Source organism: Lepisosteus platostomus, chromosome 6 (genome assembly GCF_059453375.1).
Source record: "Lepisosteus platostomus isolate fLepPlt1 chromosome 6, fLepPlt1.hap1, whole genome shotgun sequence".
In the NCBI taxonomy this organism is placed as follows: Eukaryota; Metazoa; Chordata; class Actinopteri; order Semionotiformes; family Lepisosteidae; genus Lepisosteus; species Lepisosteus platostomus.
The window spans coordinates 32,368,346-32,391,457 of NC_142616.1; the positions used below are offsets into that span (position 1 = coordinate 32,368,346).

At 38.2% G+C, this 23,112-nt stretch overlaps 1 protein-coding gene across 2 annotated transcripts in view; it reads right to left on the reverse strand.

Annotated features, from left to right (window-relative positions):
• Positions 1-23,112, reverse strand: part of hspa12a (heat shock protein family A (Hsp70) member 12A) — a 52,029-nt gene that overhangs the window by 21,687 nt on the left and 7,230 nt on the right. For both annotated transcript variants that reach the window (XM_088635452.1, XM_088635453.1), the window contains exons 2-3: positions 4,432-4,514; positions 1,665-1,792 (exon numbers count right to left, since the gene is read on the reverse strand). In XM_088635452.1, coding sequence (XP_088491578.1) covers positions 1,665-1,792; positions 4,432-4,514 — 211 coding nt within the window. The remainder of the gene's footprint in view (positions 1-1,664; positions 1,793-4,431; positions 4,515-23,112) is intronic.

A 23,112-nucleotide genomic window follows, 5' to 3' on the forward strand; every position in this document is an offset into this window, starting at 1 on the left:
TTGTGTTTTTTCCGCTTCCTGTATTTGGGTACCAACCCCCCACCAATTGGTCCATCACTACACCATCATTGCAGTTGTGACATCATCATCCATCAACTCCCAACCAATCAGCAACTAAATCCACAGTTTAAATACCGAAGAAGTTCCGACCTCGGGAGTTTTCAGTTTCGGTCAGCTTTCGTCTCAACTTCGGGTTAGCTTCGGCTCGTTTTCACATTTTGCTCGCTAGTGTTTGTGTTTGTTCATTGTAGCTTCGGCTTCGTTCGTTTGTTTTGATGACCTGTGTTTTGTTATTACCTTGCCCGCACTTGTTACTTTCCTTTTTACCTTGCTTGTGCTCATTTGTTACCCTATTCCTTGCTTGTGTGTTTTCTTCGGTATTACCTGTTCCCATCAATTGGTTCACCCGTGTTGTGTTATTGTTAACTGTGAACCTGTACACCAGGGGAAAACATATAGGTAAGGTTATCGGGTTACATTCTGCACAAGTAGGTTTGTTTTCTGTCTAGACACACCAGGTTAGGGGCGTGTGCCACTCGTGTATTTTGGTTCTGATTAGTTCAGTGTAGGGAAGTTAGGGCACATGAAGACGCCGAAGACCTTCTGATTTTTGTTTGTTTGGGTTAGTTAGGTTAGACCACACTGTATTAGCTAGATCCGTTTGGTTTTGTTATTTTCTTTCCTTTGGCACCGCTTATGTCCTGTATACTGTACGTACCAGTCACTTATTCACTTTTTAAAAATAATCACTTTTGCACCAAACTTTTGTTTTCATGCTTCCTAAGTCCCTCACCAGAAATCCACCTGCATTCAAACCCATCCTAAATGTTACACCCCTTTACCCCTAGACAGCTGGAGTCGTAACAAAAGGATTTTTTCAAATGATGCAAGGGGTAATAAAAAAGTAGGGTAATAAAAATACACATTGCATAGCATTGGTTAACAGCAACTAAAACCACCATTTCTTTCACCTGCCAGGATGTTTAAACAATCAGGGCTCCATTCATTATATTGTTATGACAATAGAGTACAAATCTTACAAACAATTCAGGCTGGAAAATGTCATTTCTGTCACATTGTGGTGAGATGTCAAAAAAGTTCAAATATGTCCATAGCAGGTAGAATGTATAGTGTTTTCTCTCAGGGAACTTTAGCTTTTATTGTAATAACATTTGACAAATGTTTACCTTATCTGAAATGAACTAATATACCATCAAAATACAAAAAATAATATATTAAGCATTTAAACAATTGCTTTTATGCATACATTTTATAAAATCTGAACACTTAATGCCATATACTGTAAATATATACCATTTCCTACTTTGTTTTTGAACAAATTGAAAATACTGTACAACAAATGTACAGTATAAAGATTACAGAGATGATTTAAGGGGTTTCTGTATTTTAAACGTGCTTATTTTAGCTGTGAACACAAGACTCACTGCACCATTATTATGAGTCAGCCATAAAACAACTAACCTCAAAATGCTTGAAAAACAAGAGATTCTGCTCTACCCAACCTCCCTCCATTCAGTCTCGTCTCAGACATGCTTTTAAGGAGACTCCTCTAGCACAGCCCATCTCTGCAGCTCCTCAGACATCCTGACAGATTGCTCAGGCTCTGTGCCAGAGCCCCACTGCTGCTGCATTGCAGTGCTCACCTCATGGTGTGGACGCACTCCGGCTCCTTTGTGAAGGCATAGGCATAACCACTGGACGTGGTCCCAAAATCAATGGCCACCACCACCATGTACAGCGGCCCCGCTGCAACATTCTGGTCTGGGTCTTTCTGCAAGATAAGAGTGGTGGTCTTTACAATATCGCCATGAATAATTACTAACGACCAAGGCTGTTAAGTTACAGTACATAGGCAGTAAAAACTTTAGTGTAACCTTCTGTCCTAATAATGACAGGCAATATTAATGAAAAGAGGTGCGGCAATTTAATATTTGCATGTAAATTTTGCCGTTTTGTCGCTGTTAAGGTTAGTAAGCAAATATGTGATAAAACTCCAAATACCGGTTTTGTATGTTTCAAATGTTCAGTTCTTCACAAAAAAACTTTAATTCTATAGCTTGTTTTGTGCTTCCACCAGTGTTCTTGTTCTCACTTACTGTATATGCTAGTCCTTACAATTAGTATTCTACTTAACATTAATATTTTTATAATAAAAAAATATTATATGTGGAAAAACAAATTCCTAATGCAAGAAATTGTATATGGCTAATAAAGTGATCTTAAAAAATTATATTCCCAATCATTTAAGGCTCATATTCTCTGTTTCAGTATTTTATGATAAATTATGATTGTATAAGAGTTTCCAATTTAAAGTTATAATGTAGAAAAAAGAAGCTAATGGTAGATTATATGCTTAAAGGGTGCTAGTTTAAAAATGTACAGTACATACTGTATAAAACCTTTATTAACATTTTATGCACCTGATTAAGTGAGTGTAGAAATCATAAATGTAAAGCAACAAAAACATTTGTAGAGTAAAATCTTGATCTTTAGTCATCTGAATCTTAATGCCCCAGTATAGTGATGGGGACACTATACTGTAAACAGGCGCCGTCCTTCGGATGAGACGTAAAACCGAGGTTCTGACTCTCTGTGGTCATTAAAAATCCCAGGGCGCTTCTCGAAAAGAGTAGGGGTGTAACCCCGGTGTCCTGGCCAAATTTCCAATTGGCCCTTACCAATCATGGCCTCCTAATAATCCCCCTCTATGAATTGGCTACATCACTCTGCTCTCCTCCCCACTGATAGCTGATGTGTGGTGAGCGTTCTGGCGCACTATGGCTGCCGTCGCATCATCCAGGTGGATGCTACACATTGGTGGTGGTGGAGGGGAGTCCCCATTACCTGTAAAGCGCTTTGAGTGCAGTGTCCAGAAAAGCGCTATATAAGTGTAAGCAATTATTATTAATTATTATTATTATTTTGGAGCCAAAATGAAGAAATGTCAGACATGGGATACTTAAAAATATTATATAACTGGGTCCGAAAAAGAAGCCAAGTGAGATGTAATACTATACAGAAAAAATGAACATACTGTTAATGATGAAACAGCATAACACTGTGCAATCTAAATCCCTTGCTACCATGAACAAAAGTGAAACATGCACGACCTAATGACACAGCTCAGAAAAGCTGAAGTGGAACATAAAAGGCCAGCTTCAACACTTTGCACAGGAGAGCAGCCTGTTGGTACAGCGGGTTTGTCAACAGGGGCTCTGTCTAGGCAATCCGAGTTCAATCCGCTTCGGGCAGAAGTTTTGAGCGGTGCAGTGGCTCTGTGGCTAAGGATCTGCGCCTTTGGCTGGAAGGTGGCCGGTTTGTATCCCGCGGCCAGCAGATGAATCCTACTCCTTTGGGTCCCTGAGCAAGGCCCTTAACCCCAACTGCTCCAGGGGTGCCGTATAAATGGCTGACCCTGCGTTCTGACCCCAAGCTTCTCTCCCTGTCTGTGTGTCTCATGGAGAGCAAGTTGGGGTATGTGAAAAAAGACAAATTCATAATACAAGAAATTGGATATGGCCAATAAAGTGTTCTTATTTAACCTAATCAAACAGCTCAGAGGACTCAAAATGCTTTGAGAACTGATAGAGAAAAACAACAATAACTTAAATTACACATTAAATCTTGCGAGTTGATAAAACAGATGCTTGAAAGAGAGTTTTAAAGAAAAAAAGTGGCTGAAGTCTCAAGCAGGTCTGTATCATAACTTAACCCATGGACAGCAGTAATCTCAGAGAAAGCCGGTACTATAAGTGATTCTAGCAAACACAGGAACCTGTAAAAAATAATGGTTATCCACTAAGCTGGAAATATCTTGAAGCAGGAAAGGGAGGAGATTGCTTAAAGTTATGTTTTAAAGAACATAAAACCTAATTTAGAGATTTTATGCAACTTAAGTTTGAAAGTACCATTTATAACACGAACAGATTCGTTATTTGGTCTCAGTAATTTAATTTTTTTGAAGTCCTGGGCTTTCAACTATACCTGTGTTTTCCACTTCCATAATCAGATTCCTTCTAGGTCAGGCACCAAAACATATGCTTTACACATAGTGTACATTCACTGATAGAAACATAAAAAAAATGTGTTCAGATTTGACTTGAGAAGGAAGACTTAAATAAAGGTTACAATTGTAGCAGATATCAAAAGATGTGTCTAGTTAGGAGAAATGGTGGTGCTTTTATCTAGTCCCATCAAAAATATAATAGATGTAGAAAAGAAACTAACACCGATGAGGAGTAAAAAACTAAACCTCTAAAGGGGACAGGTCACCAAAGCTGATAATACCCTGAAAAGTACTAGTTTAAAAAATGTGAAACTTAACAAACATTAAAATGTAAAGATTAGTTTGAGAAAATGTGTCATTTTTATCAGTGGTTTATTGTTACTGATCCCCAGCCAAGCTCTTACCAAAGAATGCGAGGGCGAAAGAGGTGTGATTCCAGGATCTCCCACACTTTTCGCAGGAGACGAATACACAGAAGATACTGACTCTGAAAGGAAAAAAGAAAAAAGTGTCAGAGCTACATCTGACCCATTTTAGTACTTCTTTTTACACAAAGTGTTGCAGGTTTCTCTGGGAAAAGACAGCCTTCTTCTACCTTCTTTCAAGAATGAGCCGAATGACATCTTGGATGAGAGATTTTTATGGTTCTTAAATTAACAAAATTATATTTTTGTGCAGGACAACAAAATAGTGTAAAAAGAGGTACTCTTCCTCTCCTTCTATATGATGAATTGACCATACTTAGGGTAGAACAGGTATTACTGTAATGTATTGATACGTAATTTGCACAATGCACACTTTTTTACACATGCATGTAGTCATTCTTTTCAGGAATAGCCTCCTTTGTAAAACATTATTTCCTGACAGTGAACAAAGAATAACTATGAATAATAATAATTGCTTACACTTATATAGCGCTTTTCTGGACACTCTACTCAAAGAGCTTTACAGGTAATGTACTCCCCTCCACCACCACCAATGTGCAGCATCCACCTGGATGATGCAACAGCAGCTATAATGCGCCAGAACGCTCTCCACACATCAGCCATTAGTGGAGAAGAGAAAAGAATAATGAAGCCAGTTCATAGATGGGGATTATTAGGAGGCCATGATTGGTAAGGGCCAATGAGAAATTTGGCCAGGACGCCGGAGTTACACCCCTACTCTTTTCAAGAAATGCCCTGGGGTTTTTAATGAACACAGGTCACCGTCACTACACTGGGGCATTAGGACCCACACAGACCACAGAGTGAGAGTCTCCTGCTGGCCCCACTAACACCTCTTCCAGCAGCAACCTTAGTCTTCTATCCAGGTACTGACCAGGCTCACACCTGCTGAGCTTCAGTGGTTTAGCCAGTTGTGAGTTACAGGGTGATAAGACTGCTAGCAAGCAGCCATATCATATGAAGCCTTGATATTAATACCAACTTGACTCATTTTTCAAAGCAAATTAAGATGTCCAGTTATGATTATCTGAGTGTGCCAAATGCATTTTCCCTATTTTATAGATTGTTTTTGATCATTCTCAAAATATCCTCTGGACTTTGGATTTGGACTTACTTTGCCTCTCTTTCATACCAATTTGATTTCCAGAACCCACAACCACAACTCCCCTTACCAACGGCTTAAACGTCAGACTTGAGCATTAATTTCCATTCTGACTTGTATGCTGACTTGGTTGAATGACACTTGCAAGTAATTTTCTATCTCTCACACCTGAAGAAGGCTCCACGGCCGAAACGTTGTGTTTTCTTTCTTCTTTTTTTTCAGCATAGAATAAACCTATTACTTGTTCATTTTCTATCTCTGTCAACACAACACAACGTGACTGTCATGGCATTTATTCTAACAATGGCTTTATGAATGAGATGAAAAGGGCACTGTCCAAAGTTGGAAGAACTAGTTGAATGAGAAATAAGCTAACATCATATCATTGCTCCACAAAGAAAGCATCAAGGCTATAATTCAGCCTTCCTTTATAGTGCTTTTCTGAAAGCAAGATGTCACAATGCTCTCTACTTGCATCGCTCATGAGCTTCAAAACGTATAAAGGTAATAAATCAAACAACATGATGTCCTGTGCTGCCTTCTAAATACTTTTTTGTATCAACACTATACACAGTACAACTCCACAACCTTCACAGAAGGAATTGTACCATTCACAAATAATATACCAAATAAAATAAAACGTTGACAAAATTCTAAACAGGTGCTTATTTGAGAAGGAAGATAATTTGGCCAAGTAAAAAGATAAATATGAAATAGACTACAGGACTGAATTTACATAAATATGTAATGTTTCCGTATCAGTAGGAAACTTCAAACAGTACAAATTAATGCTATTTTACAGAGCAGAAATACAAAGGGCAATAAAAGAACATACAGCATCCCTAAACCATTATTATACATTATTTTTAGGCAGAAAGCAATTGCAAGGGTGCTGTAGGTTTATATCAGCTCACAAAACTAATTTAGAAAATCCTTTTTGGAGCAGAAAACAGTCAGAGATTACTGCACATTTTTTTTTCTTTCATGCCTTGAGCCCTAATTTGTGCTATTTCAAAAAACTATTTCTAACATTCCAGAATGCTCAAATGGTTAATAAATTTTTTTAAATGACATTTGAGGAAAATTAGGATTGAATTTTGCAGTGCCACAATCATTGGTTTATTCGCCTTACTTAATAGCACCTGAAGAAAGGTCTTAACAATACAGACTGTGGCCCGAGGCCCATATATTAACCATGGCTGAAGATTGCCTCTCAGCGGGGTTGCATGTTATTTCTCTGTCTTCCAGATTGCTTGCCTTTCATCTACGGGAAAACTGAACATTCACAACCAACACAATGCACTTACTGTTCCATTACAGCTCTGAATTAGAGACCACCTGTAGATCAATTCTGTCCTTTTTGTTGAATTCGCTTATGCCTTGAAAAGCCTCTTTGCAAAAAAAAACATTTTTCTAAGAAAAATAATCAATACTTAGAGTGTAAAGGGATTGGTGCTAATAGGAGTTTACCTCAACAGTTGTGTTATTTTCCACAGCTTACTCACTATTCTACCATATGCTGTTATATAAAGACATGAATCTCTCTTTGCAGGAAAAAAAAGTCGACAGGGGTTGAGGGGGGGACTAGATTGAGCTATTCTGAAAGTGATTTGCAAAGACTCCCCAAAAGTCTCCTGCAAACAAAGCCCTCATACTCAGAACTGGAATGTAAACAATATTGTAAGAGTAAGAAGCACATTCACAAACAAATAAATCTTCATTTACATTGCAGTTTATCTGGACATTTCATGTTTTACTTCCCAATTTGTTGCTAAGGTATTTTTATAGCAAAACACATTAAATATCAGGGTGCAGCTTTGCAAGGTTTATAGCGTACAATAATGATAAATGCTTGCTATGCAAGTTCAGGAGTCCAGGGTCGGCACAAAAACAAGACATCTACAGTAAGTGAAGAAAATGAAAGACAACTTTCCACTTAATCTTTTCTTCCCCAATCCTTTTTTGCTGAGCTGTTGCTGCTCTTAAATAAAGGACCTATTGTAAAGTAAGGGGATGGGCTTCTGACAATAATTAGAATCCACGATTTACTTCATAGCATCTTAACCGAGACAACTTTCTGAGTAGAGGTATTTTATATAGAAAAAGAGAAGAGAGTTTTGTTAAAAAACAGTTATGACACGACATCCATTTTCCCTCAACATCCTCCAAGACGAAATCTTGCGTCTTACTTGGAATGTTACACAGGAAGCTGGGTAGGTCAACAGGGCGCAATTCCTCTGAGAATTTCTCAGGGAGTGAACTTCAACTTCAGTGCCAGCAGAAGGTTCATTGACTACAGAAGGAATCTAGAGCATGGCAGTAAGACATACTTAAGAATCAAAATACACTGAAAACCATTACAGAGAAAAAGGGATACAGACTACAGACATGAAACATGACTTAACTTCCATGAAGCTCAATTTACTGACCGTTCAGTCAATTCAATATAGTCTAATTCTTCTCTGTATAAAAACACTGAAATGAATATGAGTAAGATGACAGTACAGAACCTTGTAGTTCTCAAAATGTATTACCAGGAATATACAGTAATGACTCAGCTTTGATGCATTATTTTAAGGAGCTGTCTGAACTCACATTATTGTACCCATTCTGAATTACACTTAACAGACACACAGCCATAATAACTGCAGAAACAATGTCATGCTTGGACTACATTAAACATTATTTTTGCCTGTATAACAATACTTTGTTACAATCAGATTCTGGCTCTGAACTGTAAAGACTCCAGTAGCTCTCCTACTTTATAGGCTGAAGATATTTAATCTGCATAATTTTTGAAGATTTTGTTTATCTTTCCACTTTCTTCTAGACTTATCTTCCCTAAATGCAGAGAGGACTGTCAGGAAGTCACCCCTAGATCATAAACAATGGAGACATGTTCCCAAATGAATGAGATCATTAACAAATGAAAACATATTGATGGGTAAGAGTAAATTAATACTAAAAACAAATGAAAATGTCTAAAATAACTGTGTACTTGTGGGTTACAAAATAAAAACAGGAAAGGCAACTCTTATATTCCATAAAGATCAGGTAGTATAGCAGGTTTGGGATCTGCATATTAAAATAAAGCATAAAACATACATACTGTACTGGCAATCTGTCAATAGATAGTGGATTACTGAAATGGGACATTTTAACTGCCAAACCACAATATTACACAACACATTGAACACTGATCTTCTGCATCATCAAAACAGCTTTATTAAAACATAATGCCCTTAACAATCAAGCTGTTAGGCAAATCCTCAGACTCAAGCTCAATCTCTGCTCATAAATGGGTGCTCTGAATTGAGTCTTTAAGGAGACAAAACTGCAAGAACATCAGCTGTCAAAAGGCCTGAAGTCAAATCCACATGCTAGAGCTTTAAGACTGTTGTTTAATTACTGTTTTCAAAATAGGTATTCATTCCAGTCTTTCTTAATATCAAAAGAGGATGGGGCAGTTTCTGTAGCACCTCTCAGTAATGAATAAAGTGTTGCCAGATTAATGTATACAGTACTTGTATGAAGTCAATGAAGAGGCCAGAAAAACAGATTGTATGCAGTGGAAGTTACCTTCTCTACAAACAAACAATAGTTAATATAAATAACTTCCATGGGGAACACACTGGCCGTCTATACCCTAAATGACGTGTTCTACTGCAAAAGGCCATCATGCACAAACTAGCACCTGGATTCTGAGAATCCCTGTGGAGATGACATTCAATACTGATCAATTTTGTGCCAGTAATTTTGCTATTGGGTTTCCTTTAATTGCTTGCTATTAGTCAATAAGATACATTACTGCTTCATGACCTACACAAATGTAGGGACTTAGTGCTGTTTGGTACATTTTTAAAAAAAAAGACCAATTTGTTCCTTAAACTTATAATTCAACAAAAATCCACAGAACATGATTGCCTGAAACTGATTTAATACCTAAACAACCTATTGTACTCACTGAGCTGCAAAATCCTTTAATGGAAATGAACCCCACTGGGTGTTTACAGTGTTTCCTTATGAATGTTCAGAAACATCCCTTTCTGTCTGTTACAAAACTAATCACTGGAAAAAGATTATCTAAATATTTTTTAAGATATAACACTGACTATTTTTTACACTTTTTCAGTAGTACAAAACATTAATAGGTTGCTATGGAAATGGCACATTTGTAACTTATTCAAAATTTTAGAATTTTAGAATATATAGTGCAATTTCTTTCTTGCAGAAAATCAAAACTTATACTTTAAATAAAGCATTCTAATTAGGGTGACATGGACTGTAAAGTTTCCATATTTCAAGTCACTGAATTCCCCTTGTTTTCCAAGAAACTGAGTGTGCTCAATGCATTTGAAATCTTAATTTCACTAGATATCCAGTTTTGTAGTGCCTGTATGGCTTATATCACACTGTTTTCCCTAAGGTAACTCCTCCCAAAAAACATCTGCAAAATTTTAACCTTTTAAAAGGCAACAAATTAAGCAACTCTTAATATCAATATCTTAAATATTATTCAGACGTTATTGCTTTCAGCATAAATATAAGCTGACACACTGTATAGTGTTTGTATATTCCATAAATGTTGCTTTGCCATTGTTAAGACCTAGACAAGCTCAACTGCTCATCTCAAGACAGAGTCACTGTAAACGTTGCCTAAGAAAGTACTATGCAACATTTTATGAATCCTCCACTACCCTGTACTGGATGAAGAAATGAGAAAATGGATGGATGGAATTTACAGATCCCCATTTCATCTGAAGAAGAATATAGGATAAAAACGTTCAGAGATTAAAATAAACCTGTTTTGCAGTCATATATCTAACTCTGTGAGAGGAAGCAAGAAGCCAAAGAAAACAAGTTTCAAAAAGGCATTCTAAAATCCTATGATTGCGACTGAGAAGAACAAAAGTGCAAAAAGATTTGTCACAAAGGTGTTGCTGACAATTCAAGATGACAACACCTGAGCACATGTAATAAAATGTTTGCTAAAAAGAGGTGCTGCACACTAACCAGTATACCATGTAACAGAAAATAAGGATTAATTAAAAGCAGAAGCACAGGCCAGGGTGACAAGGGTGGCTCTTCGTGTGCCTAATGGGAAACCAGCCCGAGCAGTAAGATTTACTGTATAATGGGAAAGAAGGTGGTCAAAATAAAGGAAAAATCAAGAAACAAAAGTTGGCACAGGAAGTCATGTGGCCCTTTTTATCAAAAGCTTACTAGATTTCCATTATTAAGAATAATTACATTTTCAAAACTATTTTGGTAAGATTGTACTTTAAACTAAATACAAATTCAAAGCATACTGAGAAACCAGGCCTAATTTGTCGGATAAGAAGGATACAATTACTGAATATTGGAATGCTGTTCTTCATACAATATACTAAGGCCTTACAATAGAAACATCAATACTTGCCTTTCCGGCAATTTAACTCTGGAACTAAAAGTGCCAAATATAGGTCATTTGTATATCTTAGCAGTATCACAAAACAGGAAATCTAACATTTTGGAAGTTAAATATAGGTTGACCAGGCTATCCAGTTTTACAGGAAGTGTTAGACCTGATGGACTAAAACAAATCTACTTTAGGTATAAGTTAATAACATAAGATCTTCAATCTTCCAAAAATGATTAAAACTACAATTTTTAAGCACAACTGTATATCCTAAAGGCAAAAAATGCGGTAATCAACATAAGAAAGCGCTTCAATAATTTCATGCTAATGTTGTTTTTTAGTTAATTGTTTTCTACTGCAAAGCTTTTTCATTGCAACACAATATCTCATTTTTCTCATCATTTATCATCGTCTACCTGCAAAGGACATAACATACAGAATTCAGAAACCTTTGCAACCGGACGGAGTGCACTGTGGTCAGTAGACCGTAAAGCTGTGAACTCTGCCATTTCCTTCGTCATTAGTCTAAAAGCCCCAGAAGTCTTGAAACCATATCTACATGTTCTAAGGGGCTGAAATCTCTATAATATTTTAGCGTTATTATTACTATTATGACATAGAAAGATCTAGCTACTCTGTAATTATTTTATGGGTTAGAAAGTACTGTTGTTTTGTGCTACATCTTCGTACCGGTCAAACTCAGATGCAATACATTCATTTAGGACCCATTTCCAGCAGTTAAGGTGATTGACAAGCACATTTGAAGCTTTTTGTTGTGGTGGTAGTAGCAGAAGTTGAGAGGCATAAATAAATCATAGGCAAGATGAAATCCACGAAGAAAATGTATGAAAATAAGATTTGCATAATTTCTAAAAACTGGTCTAATACAGTTGTTATGTGAGAAAAAAATAAAAGATCATTGACAAAAACTGTAGGGTGAGTCTTGATCACCTTTTTTCTTAAAAACCATTTTCCTTGTCTTACAGCAGTCTGTATGAACATCCATTCATGCTACTATGTAGTAAACTGTGAGCACAGTAAAAACCAAGAGGTCATTTTTCAACTGCCTCCAGCTGGCCAAATTCCCAGACAAAAAGAGCACGAAACATGTGTTGCAACAGCTGGAGACTGGAAAAAACTGTACATCCGAATCCCCTTAGCTCGAGCATACAATAAAATGACAACCAATGCATGGCTTCAAAGCTACAATGCAGGCCTATACCATGACCTAAAACTAGAACTTCGACAAAAGTAATCCCTGTTTCTCCAGAACCCACACACGATATGGAATATGTACCCAGATAATAAAAATAAAATCACATTTTAAGCATTAAATATAGACTTTTCATATTTGAAGATACATGAAATACGGCCCATGCTCAATAATGCAATGCTTTAAAAACATATTCCCCAGATTTTGCTATACAATATTTGAGTACCTAAGGAGTTTTAGGTCAGTAAGCAAGCTGTTTGTCTGCTTTCTGAGGCTCATTAGTGAGTCTGTAAATAAAAGGCTCTAACTGCAGTATTTAAATTTTACATCTCCAAAAGCAGAGTGTTTTTAAGCAACATTATTCCAAGAATAAATCAGATTTGTTTTTAACTGAAGAACAGTTACAGTATTTATTATAGAATAATGCATGTGAATACAGCTGAACAAATTGTGCAAATAATCCTTTCCATGCACAGCATTATGCTGTGCAATCTAGTTTCATTCAGGAACATTTACTTTGTATTTAACTTATTTTACAAGAAGACCTTTCTGTTATTTTGTATTTAACGTGAAGCATTTCATGATGTGGGAAACAAATTGGAAAAAAGTGCTAAGGAGTGCTGTTATAAGAAAGGTACCAAAATAAGAACCAAGGACTTATTGATAAAAATTAGCCTTATTCTATATGAAATAATAGGCTTAATTTTCTTAACTTTGGCTCAAAAGGAACAAGACACAGGAATCCAGGATCAATTTATTGATTGTGTCTGCACGCCTAGGTAACACTGACCTGCCACGGGTCTGGTAGTCTGAGACAAAAAGACATCTGGTCCATTAAACTGAATGTACAGTAGCTTGAATAGATTATTATTGAAGTTGAATAAAAGCACAAACCAAGGTCGATTCAAATAATCTAATGGCTATATTTTGTTTTCCTCCTAAAACCCACACATGTTGGTAAGGTAAAATACCTCCCCCACTTCGTCACAGAATATTTCACACATTTAGATCTTTTCAATGATGATTTCTTGAGAATCTCCAATTAGCTGTCGGATTGCTAAACCTGGCAGAAAACAACACTGTCCGCTGACTCCTCAGTGTGTTCATGACAATAGAACAATTCAGCCTTATGCAGAGAAAAAGCCAGACTCATTGAAGGTGTTGGCAGGGCAGTGTTCTCTTTGTTCAGGGAAACAGGAATCAAGTGCTTAGCCCCCGCCAGGAGGGGCTCAAGGGGATCCTGCCTTGAACTAATGAGATCATTCAAGCAGAGCTTCCGCCCACCTGTAGGCCACTCATCTCCACCACCCACATGTGCCCAACTTGAAAGCAAAGGGTCAGAATTTCTCTAGACCAGGGGTCGGCAGCCTACAGCACGCATGCCATTATTGGCAAGAATCGTCATCTCTAATGGCACATGCAATACCAAGCCACAAGGAAATTAAGTCAGAGAAATGATAGAAAACCATGCTTGCCTGTTCTGTAATCCTCTACAATATGCTATCCAATCAAAAAGGTATTTGGTGGAGAAAGAATTCACTTGGTTTATTTACTGTATTATATTTAGAAGGGCTACCCTATTGTTTTCACCGGAAAGCTCACAATCTGTGCAGCTGATAACATTTTTCACACACAAAGCAAAGCCAGATGTTCATCCATTTCAACTGTTTTAGAGAGATGAACGGGGAGTTTTTCCAACATGAAACATTTCACTGCCCCCAGCATTTGGATCAACATACCTCAGTGAACAGGTACAGTATTTTCACATATGAAGTCAGTTCTTTGTTCCTTCGGTTGTTGGTAAACAACTGAACACTCAGAGGCTTGTGTGCTGCTCAGTGTCAAGCTACTGTATGGGACTAGAGAACTCAGCAAGGGGAAAGCAAAGCAAGTATCACACGACATGGTGAGATATACATATTAATTCATGAATTTTAGATATTATATTTTAATATTACATGGTTATTAATGAAAATATAAGTAAGACTATTATTAACATTAGAAAAGTCTCAATAGCACACAAATTCGTAAAAACAGGTGCATGTGCTAACTCTTTGCACGCTCCTTCTGAAAAGCTGCTGACCCCTGATCTAGATATTGTACAGTACTTAATTGTGCTCACCTGCATGCCATAATACCTGCAGGCAAAAAGAAAGAAGATTGTGTTTAAAACAGTGCTTTAATGTTTTTTTTTTCTTTCTGACACTGAATATAGGGTCAGTCCTGAGAGGTAGTAAAATAATATTGCCTATCTTTTGCAGAAATCTCATGTGCGTGCTAGACAAGGTTACTTGTAAGGAACAAGTAAAGGTTTATTCCACACTATATCCAATTGAGCCTTTAATCCTTCTTCCTTCTGCATCTTCTGCTGGAGTTAACCTTTGCTTGCTCCTTTACAGCTGACACATGCTGATGCAGCACCCCAATCAAACCTCCTGAGATTACTTATATTACACAGTGGCTGGCTGAGTTGGTCTGGAGAGCAGAAAGCCAACATCCATCATCCACATCTCCTTTACAGCAGCCCTTCCCCTGAGAGCAGTGACGGCAGAATTCAGTATATAACAGTGGTTTAAATGATTTGAGAGGCATGTATTTAATATTATAATGAATCCACTACAGAACATATCCATGATGGTACTTGCAAGTGAAAGTGCCATCTTATCGGTATCCAACTTTGTAAATAACATCTGCCTTCTTTTGAGCCAATGTGCTTGAAGCAAGAAATGTATTAAATCAATTACAACTTTTAGTATTATCCTTCACATGGTACAGGGATGATGAAAGAGTATGACCTAGTTCACATGCTGGGTTATAATAATACATGACAAGTGCTATTTCTTAGGAAATCCCTACGAAAATCATTCTAGCAACTTCTGCACTTTTTTTTATCCACACTCATTTTCTGCAACTGTTAAGAATGTCCAAATGCTTAAAAGAAATAAAGCTTATTCCATATTTGAAAGGATTTTTTTTTCTATTTTACCAGCCTAAGGAATACCAACTCAAAAGAAAGAATATCTCAACAGCTGACAGCTGACACTTGAAATTCTCAGTCCTGAGCAGTGCAGACCAGACAGGGAAAAGATGTAATATGACGGAAGCTGAATTCGCAGATGCTGGAAAAGGTTTAGATTTGTATTTAAAAACAATAGAAATTAATAATTGACTACAAACCACATTTTAACATTTAAAAACTACTTTGGAGCATAGCTATCAGCATTCTACCATGACACAGGCCAGAAGAAAAAAGACCAGAGAAGCACATTCTCAATTCTAACACTGACAAGAAGCAAAGCTAGATAATACAGGCAAATTCAAAGCTCATTTTATAAAATAAATCATATTGGAAAGATGTTTCAGAAGACTGCAAGGCATTGCTGACTTTTTTATTTTTTTATCTCTTCTTTTCACAATTGAAAAAGTATTCAGATTTTGGCTGCACTTAAAATGTTTTTGATTGCTCATAACATTAATAGAATTAAGTTCTACTTGTTTAATTTTTTAAGTTTGCATTTCAATTCCAGTTTCTAAAGACCTGAATAAGAAACAGCACAATCTGTTTTAAACCAATAAAATAGTCTTACCATAGGGACACCTTACATTTGACCTTTGTTCAGGAGTTTTTTGTTCCCTCCGGTTTACAAAAATAAAACCAAAAAATCACAAACACTGCTTAACATAAGTTTTTGATTTTAGGTTTTGGTAATGCGTTGAGTCAACGTTGTCTATTTTACCGCAACAGTTTTCAGTATGAAAGAGCGATTGAATCAAGGTAAAAAGAACGGATCTAAAAGATGAAACAGCATCAATAAGAATTAGATTATATATTTCAAAGACATCTCTAAACATGGACAGAAACCCTAATGTTACTGCATATCCATTTTGCAATAAAATATAGACTACACATTATGGTAAAACTGAATTATTACCGATTTATGGGATATTTTGACTTCCTGGAGGACGTCACTTGATTTAGTAAAGCGCTAATGCAGGGTTTTTGTTCCCATTATTACAACGTGTTGTATTACAAGTATATTTTTGATTGATTAATCAACTTAATTGCATTCACTACCATCACAAATGCCGCACCCAAACAGATGATACATGGCAGGCCTGCTACTTATTAGCACAGGTGGAGATGTCTGACGCTGTAGATTTAGGAGGGAGTTTTTGAAAGGTCAGACTGTGAAAGCCCAGCGTGGACTTTGGTCAGCGCACTGGAGTTAACTCATTCAGGAAGCACGATGTAATTCTCAAGATTTGTTACGACTTGTCTCTCTCAAGGCACTGCAGACACGGACAATTCAATTTAGTCTTCAATTTTACACAATACCAGACTGTGTGAATTCAATAAACACAGCACTAGGAGCAGCAATGTGCTTTGTTGTTAGCCCAACAAAACGTACTAGAGCCCAACCTTTTTACATCCATTCCCAGAATAATTTAATTTAATATTTCGCCAACTAATTGCGCACAAAATACACAACTGATTAGACGCAATCAGAACCTGGAATTCTGGTGGAAAAGTAGTTGATTTCCTTGGAGTTTTCCACAAAGCACACTTCATTTCAGCTTCCAGATTAAAAATCAGACAGAGAAAGAAAACACAACTATCACTTCACTTCAACTCCAAACATCTTACAGGAGAGAGAAAGTTGATACTCTGCATGTCTTTTGATCACTCAGACCTATTTTAACATACAAGCAAGAGAGATGTCTCCTCCAGTGAAGTGACTGTGTCTGCACAGCTGGATTTGGTTGTGCTTCTGCTGTCTGCTCTCTCATGGGAACCTGAACTCCTCTCCTCACAGATGCATGCTGATGCTCTCTGGAGAGGAAGCTCAGTGGTCTAGCCCTTAAGGAGCACTCTCTCCAGGAACTGACCGCATTCCACTGAGGGGCCTCAAGTTTAAGGAGACAGAAAATGTAAAGCAAGTCTTGCTTAACTTATAATTCCTTTTCCTCGGCCTCTCCATCACTTCCACAGTTTCCTCATTTGTACGTAGAACAGATATATCCTAATTACACATCCTTCCATTAAATATATATTTTATCTCCTACCCAAACCCAATATTCAAAATGATCAGCTTTGCCAAGTTTAACAGCTCTGGGAGGCCTTTGTGGAAGGAGGTGTGGGGGAGTTAAAGAAATACGATACTTATCATTTCCTAGCTCTCAGAAAAAACATCTTCAGGACTATTTATCACGTGTGTTAAATTTACCTTAAATTCACCAAAACAATGTCATCAGAACTGCACTGACCTAAAGACCCTTCCCACAGAACCGATTACATTCATGCAAAGATCAGCGCTGTTTGCAATGCAATGCAGGGAATGGAAGAAATGTCTGTAATGCTTGGCCCCTCCTTCTGCATTTGGGGTAGATTCCTGCATCTGTTCTTTTTTTCTGCTCTTGCTGGTCTTTACTCTGCCTGACCACATGTGTGAACAGTCATATCACATACTTCAGAGGAATGTGAAGATTGGACCACCATGGTGTGCCAAAACTCCAAACGTTAACTCTTAACGATCTGAGTAAGCATAAGAATAACAGGTGGGAAAAATGTATACACTAAAAATTAATCTCTGTAAATAGGTAGGTCCCTTTTCAGGCCATAAAGGCCCATGGGGGAATGGGGGGCAAAGGCCACTATTTTTTTGACCATCCAACACTGGAGGTGGAGGTGATGTGGTCAGCATCACACTCCGGCCGGTCTATCACCCCTGGAAGGATTAACCCCCGGTACTTATCAGCAGCCATATCACCCTGCAACTCACAACTGGTAACCCACTGAAGCTAAGCAGGTGTGAGCCTGGTCAGTACCTGGATGGGAGACCTCCTGGGAAAAACTAAGGTTGCTGCTGGAAGAGGTGTTAGTGGGGCCAGCAGGGGGCGCTCACCCTGCGGTCCATGTGGGTCCTAATGCCCCAGTATAGTGATGGGGACACTATACTGTAAACAGGCGCCGTCCTTCGGATGAGACGTAAAACCGAGGTCCTGACTCTCTGTGGTCATTAAAAATCCCAGGTCGCTTCTCGAAAAGAGTAGGGGTGTAACCCCGGTGTCCTGGCCAAATTTCCAAATTGGCCCTTACCAATCATGGCCTCCTAATAATCCCTCTCTACGAATTGGCTACATTGCTCTGCTCTCCTCCCCACTGACAGCTGATGTGTGGTGAGCGTTCTGGCGCACTATGGCTGCCGTCGCATCATCCAGGTGGATGCTGCACATTGGTGGTGGTGGAGGGGAGTCCCCATTACCTGTAAAGCGCTTTGAGTGGTGTGTCCAGTGTAGCGGCGAGGCTTAATAATAAGGCAGAATTAAGTGTTTCTGAGCTTTCCCAAATTAGGCCTCATTTCTCTGTTCATCTCTGTGGTGCAGCCACAGAGAAACCATTCATGCAAGGTGATTTAAGGTCCAAGGACAGCTCCCAAAGGGGGATGCACTTAGCTAAGCCTGGCTATCATGATCAATGGTCATCCATTGGCGCCTATCTGTCTAGGGAGTGCGAGTTGGACATCTGGATTGCATTCCTAAGTGTCAGGACTAAGTGACTCATATCTCACCTTGATCAACCAATCAGGGACCGGTAGGGCCAAGTAACCCACGTGGGACTCTGATGCCCATGGAACTTTCAGCCAATCAATGAGCTGAAGTTCCTCCAGGTAAAAACAGGCAACACAGAGAGCCTGAGAGATTCAGATTCAGATTCAACAAGATTCAGATTCGACAAGATTCAGATTCAGAAGGGGATTCTGGAGAGGATTCTGTGGACTGTTCTAAAGGGAATTCAAAGGAGAATTCCAGGGCAGGACGGCCCAGGAGCAGAAGGCTCCCAAGGGCAGGACATTCTCGCAGCGTGCCTCCTGACCATCCTGAGACTCAGCCCGGACAACCACGGAACGGCCAGTGTGTCCGAGTGCCAGAACTTTCCTTTGTTCTAAGAGTCTAGAGTGGAGGTTGCCAGAGAGTAACCAGCAGCAGGCCTCGTGAACAGGTCGGAACTGTGGACAGCTGAATCACTATTCAGAACTAGCTCTTCATTAGGAACGAACCGGTCCTCTTCCTGACTTGCTGGGACCCACAGTCATCTTTTCTCCTGTGCACAAACTTTGCTAGTTAAAGCCAACACTAACTAGCCGGTCAGTGAGCATCAGCAGCGCACCGTCGCAAGCCGCACAGCACAGCCTGGCACCGAGCCAGAGAGCGCGGATTGGACAGCAACAGCCTGCAACTGTTTCTTTGTGCCCGCAGGAGATCTGAATCCCCAAAGATTGGATGAGTATTCAACTTCAATGCATTACAGCTCGAGAATTCAATTGTTATCCCAACCAGTTGATATCAATTTAATTCCTAAGAGTTATGTACTTGTTTCGAGTATCTAATGTAGAAGTTATAACCAAGTTCATTTATGAAACGGTCTTAATGAATGATATACTGAACGTATGTCCTCTTGATATATGTAACACTTCGTAACTGATTGAATATATATCTTTTGTATTCTGATAACCCTCTCGATAAGATCTGTTAGTTTAAGGCATATTCTAAGTATTAATAAATGTATCCTCGTGTATTAGTACCTGTGTGTGTGCGTTGTTTGAGTTATGTCACATGGTTGGACTCTAAAGCCATCAAAAGAATCAACTTTGTGATTTACTGCTACAATTAATAATTGTCTCAGTAAATGCCCAAACCCTACAGAACTGGTGCCTTCAGAGAGCCACTAACATTACATATTTGGCGTCCCTGAACGAATATGAATCACTACACCAGAAAAGCGCTATATAAGTGTAAGCAATTATTATTATTACTCATTTGGAAAGCAGGCTGAGTGGACCTGGGAGCCGTCTGGAAGGAATTAGAGCTACATCGCTTGCCTATACCTGGGATTGAGCCTGGGACCTTCCGGTCTGGAGTTAGATGCCTTGCTGTCTGAGCTACCACGGCTCTAATCTCTGTAAATGGTACTCATAATTACTTTTAGTATACTTGCTTTTCTCGAGTTTTCAAAAATATCTAGGAGGAATACATTTAATTGTACTCAGATTTATACATCCTGGCCATTTGAAAATAGTCGTATTTCCAGTGTTCAGGAAAGGATCCAGATTCAAATAAAAACAAATCATGCTTTCATCATCCTGTGTCAAGGTTTACACTAGCGTCTGATTGTCTTATAGTTAGAACAATGTCTAGGTCTAAATATGATCCCTTCCTGAATAAAAACTTGACCCTGATTAAGTTCCACATAATCCTTGCACATACAGTATTAGAACAGTCGCATCACAGCACTGGGTACTTCCTATAAAAGAGCACACATGAGTCCATTCTAAAAAAGGGGTGTAAATAACACTAGGCAACACTGTTAACATGTCATAATCAAGAACAGAACCAATTCTGCATTTCATAACGTTATACTGAAAAATAAAATAGCACATTGCTACAAAAAAGTAAAAGAAAACATTTGTATTTGGAAAAGGGGGAGAGAGATATTTAACAAATACACAATAAACAAATGAGTCTTTGGGTGCCATAATGCTAGCTTTTAACCGTTTCTCCTTATGGTATCCTACTAATCCATCTCTCAGTTTTATGGTACACCAAATAGGCCAAATATGCAACTATTATATCCTTCACCATTTTTTAACACACAGAGAATCTGTTGCCAGGTACATTACTGTAATATCATGGTCAAGGTTAAAGATTTCCGTATCTATTTAAAAAGCACTGCCTTTAGTAATAAAATAGGTAAATGTACTTATTCCCCTCTCTCTAAATGGGGACCTGCAATCACAAATATTGATCTGGAATAAAATAGCCATAACAGCTTGAAATGTTGGCCGGGTACAAGTTGTTTTATTTCTCTACCACACAACTATGAACTGCTCCAATAATTTATTGATAAAGATGGAGAGGACTATTTAGCAAATCCTTTCAAGATATGTGAAGATCTAGGGCTTCAAGACATGTTTCAATAGACATCCTGCACTTCTAACTCATAACCAGGAAAGCAAAACACTCTAAAAGCTCTCTACCATAAACTGGGTCACACATTTTCACATATAGTTTCATGTATAGTTGCAACACCTTTTATTTACTCTGACTCGAAATGTACAGAAGGCTCCAAATTCTACACAACTGCAGAAACAAACATTGTGCGGAGAAACCTGATTTGGCTTGATTTGGCTTGACTGTAATATAGCATGTCTGCCTAAGCTGTGTGGAACACTCTTTTCAGACTCTTTAGACAGTGGAAGAGCTGCTCTCTGCTCCCTGTGGACCATCCAAGTAAGATAAAAAGCACAGAACAAACATGATGAGAAAGCAGGGCACTGCTGACTACATCTGACTCATCCTGCACACTGATGGGACACATAACTTCCAACACACAAATATCTGCACTACACTTTTCTATTGTGCATGCAGCACTGGTAAAAATGCAGCTCCCATTGCAAAAAGTCTAACAGGATCCTAAAAGTGTGTTTTATGTTATAATTGAGTGAGCTTAAATATAGACTTTCCAATTAAACACTGTTGGAAGAAAAATGGAAAATAGAGTTCCTGCCCATCCTGCATCACCCGCCTGAAACAACATTTTTACTATTCATGTAAAGAATAAGCCGACAAGCCCTATGCTGTTTAAACCCTTTGAAGCCACTTGAGCGAAGGCTTAACCTTTGCGTTGCCAGAGTGTCAAATTAGTTCCCCTGGTTCTTGAAAGGGAATACGCCACTGTCCTGCAGAAAGGAGAGCTGGAGCAATGTGTTTCCCCTGCCTGAACAATAGGTTCTTTGTGGCAAATTCCCAAACAGACACCATGGGAATGTGCATGACAAGTACACCCAACAACAGAGATCCTGCTCAAGGGTTTCACACCCACTACGGTCTCCATTTCTCAGGAAGACCAACACTAGCTACCAACGAGTTGTTCTCAATTGGACGTTCAAAGGAACAGTTCAGAAAGATTTCTGGTGCTCCTAGTTGTTCACTAACATCTTCACATGACTTAAGCATTAGGTGCCACCTCTGAATCTTGCTCTTTTTATATTACATGTTACCTGAGTTCCAGACTGTAGGCAGCTTATTGTTTTAAAACAGACTGGCAATACAATAAATTATTCTTGATAAGAAGAGCTTGCTGATTGTCAGCACAGTAGTGCATGAGCAGGGCCTCAATCAACTGTGGTCAACCCAGCTCCTCAAGAAGCAGCGTCTCTTCTGATTGTCACCGGGTGGGAGCTATCATGTCTTTACACTTACTAATCTTCTGCTTGACTGCTTGAAATCAACCTTCACCCACATCCACACATCTATAAAGAACAGGAGCAGAATAAATGTAACAGAAACACAGTTCTAATGGCACAAAGCCAAAATATTTTAACTTTTACCATTAAAATATAAGAATATTACAGGCTTGGTTTTGAAGTGTGGACTATTTGCACTGTACAATTTGCTATGATGTTTATTAAATGATAAAGAGCAACTAAATATATCATGATAGGCAAGGAGAGATGTTAAGGTTTTATACAGTTTTCAACGTTACTCTGAAAAAACATCTTCTTTTCTCTAAAAAAGTGAAAGACATTTGACCACTGACATTTTTTAGACTTTTGACTTTCTGCTTATTTTAAGTCAACTCACTTTGTAGTACCACATCATTCATGACCTTAACTATTAATCACGTATCCATAATAATTTACACATACTGGAAAATCCCAATTATACTGTATGCTCAAAGTCTGCAACTTTCTAAATGTCGAAATACCAAACTGTTAAAAGTCCTCAACCAGTCATCTTGTACTGTAAAGTCAAGAGATTAGACTACCTACAAACAACACATGAAGTATGACAGCACATTTTACTCTAGCTATAATAATAATAATAATAATAATAATAATAATAATAATAATAATAATAATAATAATA